The sequence below is a fragment of the Magnolia sinica genome, chromosome 9 (genome assembly GCF_029962835.1).
Source record: "Magnolia sinica isolate HGM2019 chromosome 9, MsV1, whole genome shotgun sequence".
Classification (NCBI taxonomy): Eukaryota; Viridiplantae; Streptophyta; class Magnoliopsida; order Magnoliales; family Magnoliaceae; genus Magnolia; species Magnolia sinica.
The window spans coordinates 36,342,138-36,358,621 of NC_080581.1; the positions used below are offsets into that span (position 1 = coordinate 36,342,138).

Sequence of the window (16,484 nt, forward strand, 5' to 3'; positions counted from 1 at the left end):
TTTTTAACTTACAACCTAAACTAATATAGAAAGTGAATGGACGGTGTGGATTAACCCATACATCACCGCAGGCCTTCAGAACCCAAGCCTATTCCAAGCTTCGAACCCGCATGGACAGTACCAAATCAACGTCCAGCAGGCAACCACTACGCCCAAAGTGGTAAAATTTGATTGGGCTAGAACGAAAACAGAATGTTTTAAAATTATCAGTCCAAATATAAAGTCATCTGTTGATTTATTTCTTAATAACAGCACGTGACCGAATCAAATCTTGCAATATCATATAATAAGAGAGCATAAATAATCGAATACGATTGGACAAGACGAGCTATGCTCTGCGGACGAAGAAACAAATACGCCGAATGTGGACCACCAGTGCTTTCCTCAAACTGGCTCCCATAAATATTCTCAGTCCTAAGCTTTGGGGCCACTATGATGTATGTGTTACATATATACCGTGTACATTTGTTTGGCTAGCTTATTTCATTTTTTGTGGAGCCCACCATTAAAATCCTTTTGAGAGCCAGATAAGTTTAATATGAAGCTGATATTTCTGTTTTTCTTTGTTCATTGGAACGGCCTAATGTGTTAGAGTAGATGGCATGCCTGAAAAATATCTCATGGATTCACCCCATAAGGCAACTTGTGATCCATGAGATATTCTGGTGTCTGAAAAATATCTCATGAATTCACCCCGTAAGGTAACTCGTAATCCATGAGATATTCTGGTGTCCTTAGATAATCTTGCTCTAATTATATATAGTTATAATTAGCCTCACAATATTCACCTACCTTGTGTATCTTGTAATAGTCACCTACCTTATATATCTTGTAACAGCCTTCTAAATCAATGGCTAATTGTTCTCCTCTCAAGTTATTAATAGAAACCGTGCACCTCCATGAGATGCATCGGATTACATCTCAATCTATCTTAATGAACACTATCCATCATGAGTGCCACATTGGTACCTGTGGTGGTGTGTGTAACAAATGACATGCACACAAATGTACATTTAGCAAAAGCACAATGTTTAATACCTGTTGTATTACGACCTGGGTTTACCGTGACGTTTACAGGCCATCCATGCTAATGGCGGAAACGGATTGGCTACTTCCTTTGCCACTAGCCAATGACTGTTGGTCGGTTCTATGTGGGCCCAACCATGATATATGTGTTTAATCCATGCCGTTCATGTATTTTTCTAGATCATTTTATGGTATTACACCAAAAATGAGGTATATTCCAATCTCCAGCAGACCACATTACAGGAAACAATGTTGATTGAGCATCAAACTTTTTGGGGGCTATAAAAGTTTTGGATCAGGCTGATCTTTGTTTTAATCTTTATGACCCAATCAATAAATTGGATGTCAAATAAACAGTACGATGGGCCATACGATGATTTTAATGGTGGATATCCAATTACTATTGTTTTCATGTGGTGTGTTCCACCTGAGATTTATATCCCTCTCATTTTTCGTATCGAACCCTAAAATGATACGGAAAAATGGATGAACCGCATGGATGAGACACATACATCATGGTGGGAGCCCACGTAGCACCGACCATCAGCCACGGGGCTAGTGGCAGGGGGTGTAGCCAATCCGTTTGGCACTTCGCGGATGAGCCAATAACACAAAACCAATGGCCGGATCACTTCCATGGCCACAATATTTCAACAGTAAATGTTCAAGTTTTTCACTGTTTCTTATTACCCCATTTTTATGCCATGTTTAAAATGAAGTGAAAAAAATGGATGGATGGGTTGGATTTCTCACGAACATCGGTCGGCCAACCTAGTTTCCTGTTAAAGGCAACACGCGTCTCGGACGCATTCGAGCAAAAGACGTCACCTCGTTTTTTTGATTCGGATCTTGGCATCAGAAGATTCCAAAGAGAAATGCGAATAAACGGCTTTAAAATCCCCACCACTCATACCCGCATCCTTCCCGTCATCAGAAAACCCCTCCGAAAATAGCCGTTGCCACCTGCCAAAACCCGAAATCCGTTGCCCACTCTCCCTCCCTCTCTCCTTCTCCCTCTCCCGGGGGACCCGGGACCAGCTTCTCCATCCGACGGATGGTATTGGAGCTGCTTCTGCGGCATCTAAGGCCATGGTGATGTCTCTGGTGTCGCCGAGGAGATCATCTTCCATCAGAGAGGCGCTGTTCCAGACCGTCGGTGGGTCCTACTACCACCAACATCAGAAGAAGAAGAGGACGTTATCTGCTTCCTCTTCTTCCTCTTCATTGTCTTATGAGGATTGTGATGATGGCGATGGGACGATGGAGATGGTGCAGCTTGGAGCTGAGAGGACCAAGAACGTCTTGATTCTGATGAGCGATACTGGAGGCGGCCACCGGGCGTCTGCCGAGGCCATTAGAGATGCTTTTAGATTGGAGTTTGGGGACGAGTATCAGGTAATTTGGGGATTCTGTTTCCTTTTATGGTTTTTTGTGATTTCCATCCTTTCTTGTGTTTATTGTATTTTTAATATTTTAGTCCCCCCCCCCTTTTTTTTTGGGGGGGGTCCATTCTTGTTAATGGATTTTTTTTGGTAATTATGAATTTTGGGTTTATATATATATATATATATATATATATATATATATATATATATATATATTATTTGTGGTTATTAGGTAGTTTTTGTTATTATGTTTTATTGCACATCAGATATTTGTCTTTTGATTTAGTTGGATTTTTTATTTTTTATTGTCATTATTTTTTCCATATTGAGATGATTTGAATGTTCTGTTATTTTGATGGTTTATGGGTCTTCTTTAGTCTCATGATATCAAGTTGCTGTGACTTCTTTTTCTATGATTTTAAGCATTGCTTATGAACTTTGGATTTCTCTGACATATCACGTTTGTAGGACATCCAAGCCATGCAAAAAATGAGCCACACCATGAAGATTACCCTGCTGTGAAATCAGGATGGTCCATTCATTAGGTGGGCAATACCTATACATTACCATCAGCTATCCATTGACTTTGATGGTGTAGCCTGTCCATTGATTGGTGTGCCCGACCTTTTAAGTGGCTTGGATGTGCTACACAAGCTAGTGGGAAATATGGGGCTGTATGTGAAGTTCACATCCAATGCGTGTATTTAATCATCTGTTTTACTTGTCCACTGCTGAAATTCTGATTAATATTGCCCATGTGGGCATTTGTTTCAGGTTTTCGTGAAGGATGTATGGAAAGAGTACGCTGGTTGGCCATTGAATGACATGGAGAGGTCATACAAATTCATGGTGAAGCATGTGCAGCTTTGGAAGTTTGCCTTCCATGGGAGCTCTCCTCGTTGGGTTCACTGCGTTTATCTTGCAGCAATGGCTGCCTTCTATGCCGAGTATGTTTCTGTTTCCAGATTAGGCAAATGAAATTGATTGGCCGCTTCAGTTGCTGGTTTTGGCAATCATGTTCATCACCCTCTTGAAAGTTGGAATTACTTGTATTTATTTGTGTGGATTTATCGAATATACCCATCCAATACCTAGAACACTTGGGAACTGTGTTGTGTGTATGGTATCGAGCTATGCAAAAGTGTGCCCCACCATAGAGGTCAACTTGCTTAAAAATCAGGTCAGCCCACTCATCAGGCAGGGCCAGGCTATATGAAAATGATGGACAGTGCAGACCTGCAAACAATCTGATCCAATGTATAATTCTGCTGACCTGATGAGTGGACCAGCCTGATTTCTGTACCAGGTGACCTTAATGTGGTGCCCACCCTTTTCATGGATTGAATATTGTATGCTTGTGAAACATTGGCACATGCACTTGCAGGAAAATATGCATAACCACCACAATATAGTTTTTAAAATTGATAAAAGTCTAATATTTTCTTAAATTATTTATTTATTTATTTAGTATCTTGCAAGATTCAGTTTTGAATTGTCTTCCTTAGTTTCTTGTGATTGTTATATCATCATCATGAGGGTTATCTGACCCCTCCTCTGAAGGTACAAGTGGTGGCATGTGGTTTAGTAATCCAGACCGTTAATCTGATTGGCCCTACGTGGATGGACGATTCCCCAAAAAAATCCTTCTGACAGGTGGTACTAACCGACCTTCAGTTGGTGGCATGCAAATAGACAGTTGACAAAGCAATTTAGTGAAAGTACACCTACAGTGAGGCCTATCAGATCAAAGGTCTGGATCACTGAACCACGGAATCCACTTATGTGAACTTGAGTCTTGGGTCATGCAATGATTTTAGTTTCGTAGTTGATGAGTTTGGCTTAAATAAGGATATTGAAATGGATAAGTGGTGTGACAAGGATGGATAGAATTAGAAATGAAAGCATTTGAGGGAACTTAGTAGCACCAATACGTAATGAGATGAGGGGAAGTTGATTTAGATGGTTGGGTCATGTGCAACGGAGACCAAAAACTCCACTGGTTAAGAGTTAGTACAGGTTGAAGGCTCTAAATGGGCAACGGGAAGGCCTAAAAGGATGTGGATGGAAGTAGTAAGAAAAGACTTGATCACCTATGGGGTAACTGAACATATGGTCATTGATAGAGTGGAATGGCGAAACAGGAAGCTGACCGTAATTAATTGGGATAACGCTTAGGTGATGATGATCTGAATTTCTTTTTGTTGTGTTGTCACTCTCTGTTACTAAACGTAGAGTGTTTGTTTCTACATTGGTTCGCTAAGATACTGGCTGCATATGATATTTCAAGGTTATGTCCTCTTTCTGTTTTGCTTCCTCTGGATCACATTGAATCTTTTACATTTCCTTGTAAGTAAGAATGACAATCTAAGTTAAAAATAAGCTCATTTTCTTGAAAAAAAAAAGCTTCAAACTGCTTCAAATGAAGCATAGAAAGAGAGAGCTGATTAGCTAACAATTTCAAAATACAAGACCCATGCGTTCTATGCAACTCTCGTGGATTGTTGGAACGATTGCAAGTGAATTTTCAATTCGGTACTAACACCTCAAATTAACTGCATGTTATTCACTAGGTGCCTATTAAGAGGGATTTTTCATGAATCTTTTGACTTAATGTTTTTTTTTTTTTGGTAACTGAAGAGAGGTGGAAGCTGGCCTGATGGAGTACAAGCCCGATATTATCATAAGCGTTCATCCTCTCATGCAACATATTCCTCTATTGGTGCTCAAATGGCAGGGCCTTCAAAAGAAGGTAGTTTTTGTTACAGTCATTACAGACCTCAACACCTGCCACCGCACATGGTCAGTTTAACTTAGTAATAAGATATCTATTTCCATTTGAATTTTTTAGATGGATAATCAAGTTTATATGAAATGTAGCATGAATTCTCTAACCATTTAGTGATACAAACCTTAATTTGTTTCAGGTTTCACCAAAGCGTCAACAGATGCTACTGCCCCTCAGAGGAGGTATCCAAGAGGGCTTTGCTGGATGGCCTGGAATCTAATCAAATCCGAGTGTTTGGCTTGCCCGTTCGGCCATCTTTTTGCCGTGCGGTCATTGATAAGGTTGATTCTGTGAACTATTTTACTAAAATATGCAATTTGATTATCTCCCCAGATGGGACTTAAGTTGTTTGGTCTATTTCTGACTTATTGTACACAGGATGAGTTAAGAAAAGAACTTGAGATGGACCATGAATTGCCTGCAGTTCTGTTGATGGGAGGTGGTGAGGGAATGGGCCCAGTCAAGAAAACTGCAAGGGCCCTTGGAGCAGCACTGTTTGACGAAGCGCTTGGTAAGCCAATTGGGCAGATGGTTGTCATATGTGGCCGTAATCAAATTCTAAGATCTACTTTGCAATCGGATCAATGGAAAGTGCCTGTGAAAGTGAGTCATTTTTCTTTCTTTCTTTCTTTTCTTTTTTAATCCATTCACTAGTCATAAGGTAAATCCTAAATCTGTTTATGCTTAGTTGGTTTTCCAGTTCAAATCTATTATTCTCTTTGTTGCAGATAAGAGGATTTGAGTCGCAGATGGAGAAATGGATGGGAGCTTGTGATTGCATTATAACAAAGGTATCTTGTAATTGGGTTTTGAATCTTATATGCCATGTGGTTGGAAATCCTCTTTTGTTCTTATTTATTCATCTGTTCGGTCATTTGTTACCTGGTTTCTATGGCTTTGGTTTCTATAGGCAGGACCTGGTACAATTGCTGAGGCTTTGATAAGGGGGCTTCCTATCATTCTCAATGACTTCATCCCTGGACAGGTAAGTAATTTCCCTAGTTAAAAGGGTCAATGTAGGCCAATTGGTTGTGTTTAATATAGCTGATATGGATAGGTCGGTGCTCTATGAAAGTAATGACATCTCACCAGCAGATCCAATCATCCAATTTGTGTGATTTTTTGCAAACTAGCCCAGGAAATGTGTTCTGGACCTAATAGACAGTGCGGATCTATTGATTGGACTGTGCAAATGTTCCGATGGAGTTGTTAACACCGCTGATTCTGGTGTATATGACACCATCTGATCAGTTCCTATATTTCCCTTTAGATCCTACATGTTTGACTGACTGGTTGGCAAGTTTCATGGGGATGCATGTGAATTTTCACATACTTCCCATGCATGTAATCATTCCTCGTACATAAACAGTCGCATGCATGTACAATTTAAAAGCTGACCCAAATTCTTACATGAAAGTCTTAGGATAATGATGATGATGATATGCATGTATTATTATGTCTATATTTAGAAAAATATGAACATTATGTATATATGTGCATGTTTTACGAAAGAAAGTATATATTATGTTTCTCAAACTTATTTCTTTTGTATCTTTTATGTTGTTTATCTTTCAACTTGGATCAATGACCAAAACAAGTATCTGTATAATCCTGAGTTTGGTTTTAAGACATTGGTTGTGTGACTGCATTGACCATCGCTGATGTTTGTTCGTGGTCTCTTGCAGGAGGTTGGCAACATCCCTTATGTTGTGGATAATGGAGCAGGGGTATTCTCTAAAAGCCCGAAGGAAACAGCCAGCCTAGTAGCTCAATGGTTTGGCACCAAAAGAAATGAGCTGAAGAGAATGTCGGAGAATGCACTGAAACTGGCGCAGCCAGATGCAGTGTTCAACATTGTTAGGGATATTGATGAGTTGGCACGTCAATGTGGGCCCATGACCAGCATCCCGTATACACTGACCTCTTCATTTTCATACCCAATATAGAAGCTACACAAACTGCTGCGGTACCAACGTGGGTCCTACCAGTGTGCCATGTACAGATAGCATTTGATATTCTTTGGCCTTAGAATGGCTTGTTTGCTGAATAAGTCCTGTAAGGTTTCAAGCAGGCTGAGTGTCGAGTTTGGATATCAGGTTCTTTTCAGTGAGTATGTTAGAGTAGTTTGATTTTGTGTATTATTTCCATGTGTTCTTGTGTTATCATACTTTGCTGAGGGTGCATTTGGATGCTCGCCCAATTTGTTTGCAATCATTAGTCTAATAGATTGAAATAACTAAATTGTAGATTCCTTAGCTTCATATCAGGAGCATGGTTTTTTTATTTGGCAAATCAGATCAACTTGTTCAGTCCTGAGTCATGACTCAGCTTAGTCAGGCGGTGACTCGGACTAGTCAGGCCATGTCAACCTCTATTCTCCACGGTTCAAGACTCCAAACAAATCTACTCGACTTGATGTCCAGCCAGGTATTGGCTTGAGGACTTAAGACGAGTCTTTACTTGTACATAAAAATAGTCATGAATAGTAAAATATATAAACACAGTTGCTAATGTTGCAAAAGCCCATACTGATTTTTTGAGCTTTCCACTCTATTGCAGGTCGGGAGTTGACACAAAGTCATTTCTTTTTTATTAAAAGGAGTCTCAGTTTGAGTCGTCATGAACAGCGTCTAATTGACTGAGTGTGCTAGTCGACTCGACGAGTTACATTAAGTTAACACAGAGACTGTTGCAGGAAAGTGTTTCCTATTGACTCGGTTTGAATTCTAAGCTGAGTTTTAGAACTACGCTGTTCTCAATACTGACTTGTGGTGCTGAATCGGAACAGACTCAAACATATGTTAAGAAAATAAAACAGGTGTTAAATGAATTCGAAGTCCATGATTTTCAATTTTTAATTAGAAGTGAAATGACTTCCTTACTCATGCCTCGGTGGTAGACTCACAAGAAGTTCAACATGAGGTCATGGGTTTGAGTACCCATTGTTGTGAAATCCTCCCGTGGCGTAAGTAGGGACAATATGCCATTTGTGGAGGACATCTCAGGCCATGGAAATGGCTGGCTCTACTGTAAAGTTCCCTTTGTACAAAAATAGGCTTGTCCCATCATTAGATGGGTAATGATCGGTCACATAGGCAGAATAAATTGACAAGTGAGGGTCTGCTTCAATATATGGACAGTAAGTGTATTGGTATTGTTAATGTATCAATGACTGGGATAATGAAACTTATATTAGCAAACTGATCCTCAAAAAATATCCTTGTCTAAGGAAAACATTGTAAAAAAATGTGAAAATTTTCAGTGAAATTTAGTGTTGAGATTAAAATAATATTAAAAAAAAAAAAACTATACATAATAAATTTCTATTTCATACAACTTCATGTGTTGTCGAAAAAATAGTATAAAATAAATATATAAACTTTGTAGCAAGTCAATAGATTCACAAACATTGATCAATATATAAAATTTTCATATTAATTAACAGTGAAAAGCATATTTTTAATATAGAAAAGAAAAATTAGAATTTCGCCAATTTTCTCTAATTTTCACTTAAATTTTAATCTTTTCTCCATAAATTCATATTAATGCATGAGAATCATATATAGACATAGATTTTCATTGCAATTTATGCTATATATATAAAGAGATTTTTTTGTAATGGATTTTTCTTTGCCTTTGAGTTCTGACCTATCTTCATTTCAAGCCTAAATTTCTCATGAAATTCAAAATTTGATTTAATAGAACCAAAGAGTTATTGAAATCACATAAGTAACAAAAAAAAATAAAATAATAATAAATAAATAAATTAAAAAAATTGAGATTTTTGAAAATTTTGGATTTTTCCCATCAATTTTCACCCATTTATGGTCATTTAATTATCGATAGTATCATCAATACTAGATAACTTTTATAAGAGATTCTTCTCAAAATATCACTGACTTTGATAACATTGCCAAATATTGCTAATATTTTCATTATTTGGAAAATTTTCAAATGCCAACAATTGTGGTATCATTGACTTGACAGCATCAATAGCATTGTCAACATTATTTGTTATCGATAGTATCATCAATATTTAGATTAATGCATACGGGTTTGTCCCCACATGTGAGCCTTACAAATGGGTAGACATACAACTAATTGTGTTTGAGCATATCTCTCCATGCATACACATCCAAATATATAAAACATAATTAGTTGTGCATCCAACTAGTTAGCACGTGGGACACAATCATAGTGTTGATATGACATCCCATATATATATATATATATATATATATATATATACATATATACATATATATATATATATATACATATATACATATATATATATACATATATACATATATATATATATATATATATATATATATATATATATATATATATATATATATATATGAGGTTGATCTCATGGGAACTTCCCATGAGGTTGAGCTGTGTGGGCCTCATTGTGATCTTTGTCGAGCATCTACCCCATCAGTCAAATGCACCATTTCATGGTGGACCACAAGCTTAAAAATCAAGTCCATCCATGACTTGGGTGCGCTACATCACATAAAATAGTGCAGAGGGGTTACCCTCCCATTAAAGCATTCATAATCATTTATTGGCCCCACCAAGATGTGGTTACAAATCCAACCCATTCATTGTGTGTGTCCCACGTAGATGTGGGGTCAGATCAAGTTTCATTTGCATCCAAAATTCAAGTGGTCCCCATGAAGTGCTTTTATATATTTAAGACATGTCTTCACATAGTTTTAAACCGTATGACCCACCTGAGTTCCGAATACGAATGATTTTGGGGATATCCCATAATCTATAGGGGACCCATCAAATGTACGGTGTTGATGTTCGACACACATTGCGGTGGGGCCCACACATTGCGGAAGTGGGTCTTTCAATTTTATAAATAAATGGTGTTTTTAATAAATCAATTTAGGATTTTTGGTGTGATAGGAAGTGATACTAAGCTAATCTATTGCGTAAGACCAAGGGATGAACCTCTAGATCATTTTTTATTCAAGTTTTTTATTTTGAATGTTAGATTGTAATTGTTTTGATTGAATTCCTATATTAGAGAATGAAATATTTTGTAAAATTGATTAATCTATTGTTAACTCCAAGTACAATAGATGTTTTTAATTCCATGTGATCAATTGGCTAGATCTTTATGATATATCGATTTATTTCAATTCATATATCTAGTTTGGATGTTTATGATTGGATTTATAACTTTATATTCTGATTAGAGCGGAATATAATCAAATTTTAGTTGAGTTATTGATTCGAATAAGACGAAATAAGTTTCAAAATTTGTTAAGTGGGGATTCGTGAATCCTTAGTCGTTTTATTTATTAATTAAATCCCCATTTTCTTTCACTAGTTTAAAAACCCAGACAATCCAATTAGATCTTATTTTGTTCTTAAATACAATGATCTCGATCTCACCGATTTATTGCTAAGCACAATCCTGCACTTGGGATTGTCGCAACAAACTTAAATCTCTAAATGTAAATCGAAGAATCATCTTAGGATGGAAGATCTTTGAATCCTCTTTCCTCGCGTTTTTATAGGGTGTAGCCAATTGTACAAATGAAGTAACTAGTTAGTGGCGACTCTAGTCAAACATAATACCCTTTCAAATATATAATCGTAAAAGCTCTTGAAAGTGTCAATCCACAATTCCATTCAGGATCCAACATCCACAAAGTTAGACACCGCAGTGCATTGCAACAATACACGTTGCATTGCAACCATGCCCTGTGCTCATGCCAGGTTACTCACAAAGCATATTCTTGAATTTCAATTAAAAAACAATGAAAATAATATAATATATAGGCAAGGTTACTCACAAAGCATATTCTTGAATTTCAATTAAAAAAGCAATAAAAATAATCTAATATATAGGCTTTTTTATCCCACTTATTACATGATGTGTGACTAAAACCACCCATATAAGACAAAACATGATAACAAACGCTACAGGACAAAATAGGAAAAACTAACTTCTTTTTTTTCTTCTTATTTTCAAATCCCAACTTTTCTAACACTAACATATTCCCAACAGCTTAACAATCGGTAATGGCGGCACTACCACTCTAAGGGATGGAGGACTATACCTCTCCCACTAGGACCCACAGGTAGTGCTAAGCGCTGATATTTAGCAATGGAGGATTATTCCTCTCCGACTTGACAGTAGACGCTAGCATCTGTTCACCCCCAGATTTGTGGCATCAGGTGCGCTACAAAGGCGCTGTGATATAACCTCTGCTTACTCTTAGAAAGGCACACAACTCATGCCTCCGCCTACCTTCCCATCTTCAAGGCACATGGCCATGCCTATACCTACTTCCCAGCAAGCACACCAGGCGTTATTGATGGAGAATCATGTCTCTCTAATTTTCTCAATGACGCCACATCACCATGCCTCTCCTTGAGATAATGGCACCCTTGTCTCAACAACCTCTTTAGCAGTCCAGTTCTACCTCCTGAATGGGACAGAATAGCTTCACCAGGTCACTAGTGTTAGGTGCTAAACCTGTTGTTTCTTCCAATATTCCCATTGGGAAGTGCCTTATGCACCACATGGTTAATAAAACCAGGCGCTAAACCTACTCCTCGGCCAATTTAGACACCGTGTTCATCCCGCCTTACCAAGCCAACATTTTTGAGTTCTAACCAAATTACCAATCTAAATAGGAATGCTATCTAGTTGAACATGCTGCATCTACGATACATTCTCAATTCCTCACGGCTATATAGGGTTTGCAAGCTTCGTGGGTAATGGTTATTTATGCTTTGAGGCTAAATTGGCCATTTGACTTCTTACAAATATATTGCATATGTAACATGCTCTACACTAATATATAACGATGTTCAACAGCAATATATACTATTGACCTTTAATAAGCAATCCAGTATAAGGTAAGCCAACCCTCCATTCAGATTCCTCACTGTCACTTGCTCGTTCTCTCATCTTCACCAACAGTTCATCTTCTTTCTGAGCCCCAATGATTTGGTCATCAATAAGTGGCTATACGTGGATATGCGTGACGCTCTCGAACGGCTCCTCCATTGTAAGCTTCTATTCGAAGTCTTGAACAAACTCTACTATGTTCCATTCTTCTATCATTAGTGAAACTACAAATTCTATTGTCTTCTTGCGGCTCAACGCATCTGCCATAAAGTTTGCCTTGCCAGGATGGTAGGAAACCCCAAACTTGAAGTCTTTCAAGGTTTCCATCCAACGTTGTTGCCTCATGTTCAGGTCTCTCTGCGTGAATATGTACTTGAGGCTCTTGTGGTCGCAAAAGAGCTCGAACTCCTCTCTGTAGATGTAATGTCTCCAAAGCTTTAATGCGAAGATAATTGTTGTCAATTCTAGGTCGTGTGTAGGGTAGTTTTCTTCATGTTTCCTCAACTGTCGCGATGCATAGGCAATCACTCTGTCCATTTGCATAAGAACACAACCTAAACCAACACGAGACGCGTCGGTGTATACAATATATCTAACACCTTGCTCTGGTAATACTAGTACGGGTGCGGATGTCAGCTTGTCCTTCAATTCCTGAAAGGCTGCTTCTGCTTTTTTATTCCAACTAAACTTAAGATCCTTCCAAGTGAGTTGAGATAACGGCCTGGCTATCTTGAAAAAATCTTTAATGAATCGGCGATAGTAGCCTGCAAGTCCCAGAAAACTTCTCACTTCTGTAACTGAACCAGGCTGTTCCCAGTCCTGTTCCGCGGCCACCTTGGCAAGGTCCATGACAATTCCTTCCTTGGACACTACATGTCCCAGAAACTTGACCTCTTCCTTCCAGAAGTCGCATTTGTGGTATCGAGCAAACAACTGATTCTTCTTAAGAGTATCGAAGACCACTCGTAGGTGCTCTTTGTGATCCTTTTGGCTCTTGGAGTATATCAAAATGTCATCTATAAACACGATGATGAACCGGTATAGATACGGCCAAAACACCTGGTTTATGAGGTCCATGAACATAGCCAGTGTATTTGTAAGTCCGAACGACATCATGAGAAACTCATATGCCCAAAACTGGTTCTAAATGCTGTTTTTTGCACGTCTTCATCCCTGACGCGCAACTGATGATACCCGTACTGTAAGTTGATCTTTAAGAAATATCGTGCCCTTTTCAACTGGTCAAACAAATCATCTATCTTGAGCAAATGATACTTGTTCTTCACTGTCACTTAGTTCAACCTGTGATAATCAATACATAATCGCAGTGATCCGTCCTTCTTCTTTACAAACAACATAGATGCTCTCCAAGGAGATACGCTCGGCGTATGAAACCTGAATCTAATATATCATCAATCTGTCTCCTCAATTCCTCCATTTCATATGGAGGCATGCGATATGTCGGTAGGGAGATAGGTGTCGCACTAGGCACAAGGTCGATAGTAAAGTCGATTTCGTGCCGAGGAGGTAGTCCAGGTATCGTCCTAAATACGTCTGCCAAATCTTAAACTATAGGCGTGTCCCCAAGTGTTGGATCATGAACATTTTTCAGTAAGGAAGCGTAACAACTTATACAGTAGGGTCAGCTGACCTGAACTGGGAAAGTTAAGTCATGCCCTTAGGTCCATGTGCCGTCACCAATCTGGTATCATAGTCGATCTCTACCCTCATCTCAGTGAGTCAATCCATGCCGAGGATAATGTCCTAATGGTGCAGCGGGGTGACAATCAGGTCAATGCATACCATTCTGCTCCCTAAGTCTATCGGGCAATCTTTACAAAGCTTGGTAGCGTCAGAGAAAGTCCCTGTCATGGTAAGGACTCTCACCCCAACTATAAGGGTAGTGTTTAACCCCAAACGCTTGACTGTAGAGCATGATACTATCAAAATAGTAGACCCGGTGTCTACTAATAGAAACACTGGTGTACCTTGAATGTGGGCTGTGACTTCAAAAGCTAAAGGCACTGTAGTTGCTGACTTAGATGCTCCAAATGCAAGTGCATGTACACGCGCTTGTTGAGGATGATTCGGTTGTGCTGCCATAGGTCGTTGAAGCGGCCTATTTTGAGGTACGGTTGATCTGTAAAAAGGCTGTGCTGGCGGTGCTGATCGTAGAGGTGGAGCTGAAATAGCTTATAACAGCTGATGGTTGATCTTCTGAGGTGACGTAAAACCATTTCTCGCATCTTGGTAAAGTAGTGGGTGTCTGTATGACCCATCCTCTTACAGTAGGTGCACCATAGATCTGATCGTCTCTGCTGGGTCAGCTGAGCCATAAGCCTGGGAAGCGAATCTGCAGGTGGCCTCTTGCCGAGGAATGGTCGGTTCGGCAATTCAGGTCAAGGCCTCGGGCCCATGGGCATGTGTATGGGACAGTCTGTCTCCATCCTACTCAGCTCGCAGGGACATGTTCACTAGCTCAACATAGTTGGGAATGCTAGTGCAACACATCTTCGTGTGGATGTCGGGCCGCAGACCCTTAAAAAATCAATGCATCTTCATCGGCTCGTTTGCTAGGATCAAAGAAGCATATCTGGCTAGCTCCGTAAACCTGTTTTCGTACTCTAACATGGTCATTTCTCCCTGTCGGAGGTGAAGAAACCTACTGTCCTTTTCATTACGGTAAGTGAGGGGGAAGTACTTCCCATGGAAGTGGGTCTCAAATGTGTCCCACGTCCACACATATTCAGCAGGAATGGTTCGTAGGATGCTATCCCACCATAAACTGACTTCCTTCTCGAATATATATGTAACCAGCTCTACCTGCTCAGCCTCAGTATAGTGCAATGGTTTCAACATCTTGGATATACGATCCAACTAGTATTCAGCCTCCCAGGGTCTATGAGTACCCGTAAAAGTGGGAGGACGAAAATGCTGAAAGCGCTCAAAAAGACCGCTGGTATTCATATTCCCATCAGGCTGCACAGGTGGTGTGGGCGGGACCATATTCATGTTTTGGGCAATGGCCCCTGCAATGGTGGCCAAAAACTGTTGCTACTGCTACATAAAAAATATCATTTGTTTCAACCTATTAGGAGGAGGAGCCGACTGAGGTATGTGTGGTGTCTATGTAGATACACAGTTCTGTCCCAGAACCGGTGGTGTATTCTATGTTGGCCCATTGGTGGGGCCAGTGGTCGGCTGTGAATCTGGCATGGTGTCACTATCCGGGCCCAAGCTGGGGTCCATATGGCTATCACTTAGGAGATTTGCCCCATCAATCGACCCGCTAAGTGCAAGACGTGTCATATTCTGAGTGGTTTTAGGAGGCATTCCCTATATACACATAGGGTGTAACACGTGTAAGATTTAGAATAATACTACTCAATTTCCCAAACATTCTACACATTCCATTTCAAAAGAGCTTTGTGCATTTCATTTAACCAAAAATTGTCACAATACATGAGTTGTAGTATTACATGAATCATGACAGAAGATGCATATGAGCTAATCTAGTAAAAGTTTTAACATTAAACACACTAACATCCAACTAAGCAGACAAGGGCTATTACATAGAAAGCAAGAAATAAAGCAAACAAAAAGATGACTGTAACGAACGCCTAGTCCTCTGATTCCGGCGAAGGTGGAGGACTACCCTTGTCCTGCATACATCAAAGGAGGGTCTTCAAGGTGTGAGAAATTCTCTTGAATTTTTGTTTCAGATAAGCTTGATTCTCTTCAAGCTTTTGCTTCAATTCGGCCTGGGTCTCCTTGATTTCCTGACTCAGGGCGGCCTGATTCTCTTCAATCTAAGCCATGCGGGCTTCCAAGGTGGCCCGATCATGGCGGTCTTCATGTCTAACAAGAGGAGGTCCCTCATCAGAGTCTCGGGACACCTCTTCTTCATCACTTCCTTCTTCCTCACCGCTTTCCTCTTCACTACCTTCTTCATCTTCACTCCCATCATCCTCTTCACTTTCTTCCTCTATCTCATCCTCAGACTCATCAAGCCTTGCTCGTCGCTGCCGGGTCCTATGCCATATTGTTGAGCATAGTGTCACTGATGATATGAATCAGGGCATGGTTCTCCATATAGAGTCGAAAGTCGAAATTTCGGGCGATCTTACAAATAAGCCGACCGAAAGGAAGTGAGGCATTGCCCCAAGTAGATCGTGCAGTACTCAAAATCTGAGACAAGACGAATGTAGGCAGGCATAACTTGTCTCCTTGACCAGCTCTGTATAAGAAATCCACCATGAGTCGTGTACATTCTGTGCGATTACTCCACTTGGGATATACGTTATACATAAATATGTGGTGGAGCAGGCGAAAATTGTTTGTCATTTTGGTCGATGCAAGACTATTTCCTTTCCTCCACCGCTCAAGCTGGCCGTAAAGGAAACGT

General features: G+C 39.7%; 1 protein-coding gene across 2 annotated transcripts; it reads left to right on the top strand.

Annotated features, from left to right (window-relative positions):
* The first annotated feature begins 1,863 nt into the window (after positions 1-1,863).
* Positions 1,864-7,447, top strand: LOC131254857 (probable monogalactosyldiacylglycerol synthase 3, chloroplastic). Of its 2 annotated transcripts, XM_058255558.1 has the most exons (8): positions 1,864-2,421; positions 3,186-3,358; positions 5,049-5,210; positions 5,336-5,477; positions 5,575-5,799; positions 5,925-5,987; positions 6,107-6,181; positions 6,882-7,447. In XM_058255558.1, exons 1-8 carry the CDS (start codon positions 2,116-2,118, stop codon positions 7,140-7,142), a joined length of 1,407 nt encoding a protein of 468 aa, XP_058111541.1. In that variant the 5' UTR covers positions 1,864-2,115; the 3' UTR covers positions 7,143-7,447. The 2 variants fall into 2 exon arrangements, with proteins under 2 accessions (XP_058111541.1, XP_058111542.1); XM_058255559.1 differs by lacking the exon at positions 5,049-5,210 and having other exon boundaries at positions 1,867-2,421.
* Positions 7,448-16,484: the final 9,037 nt, after the last annotated feature.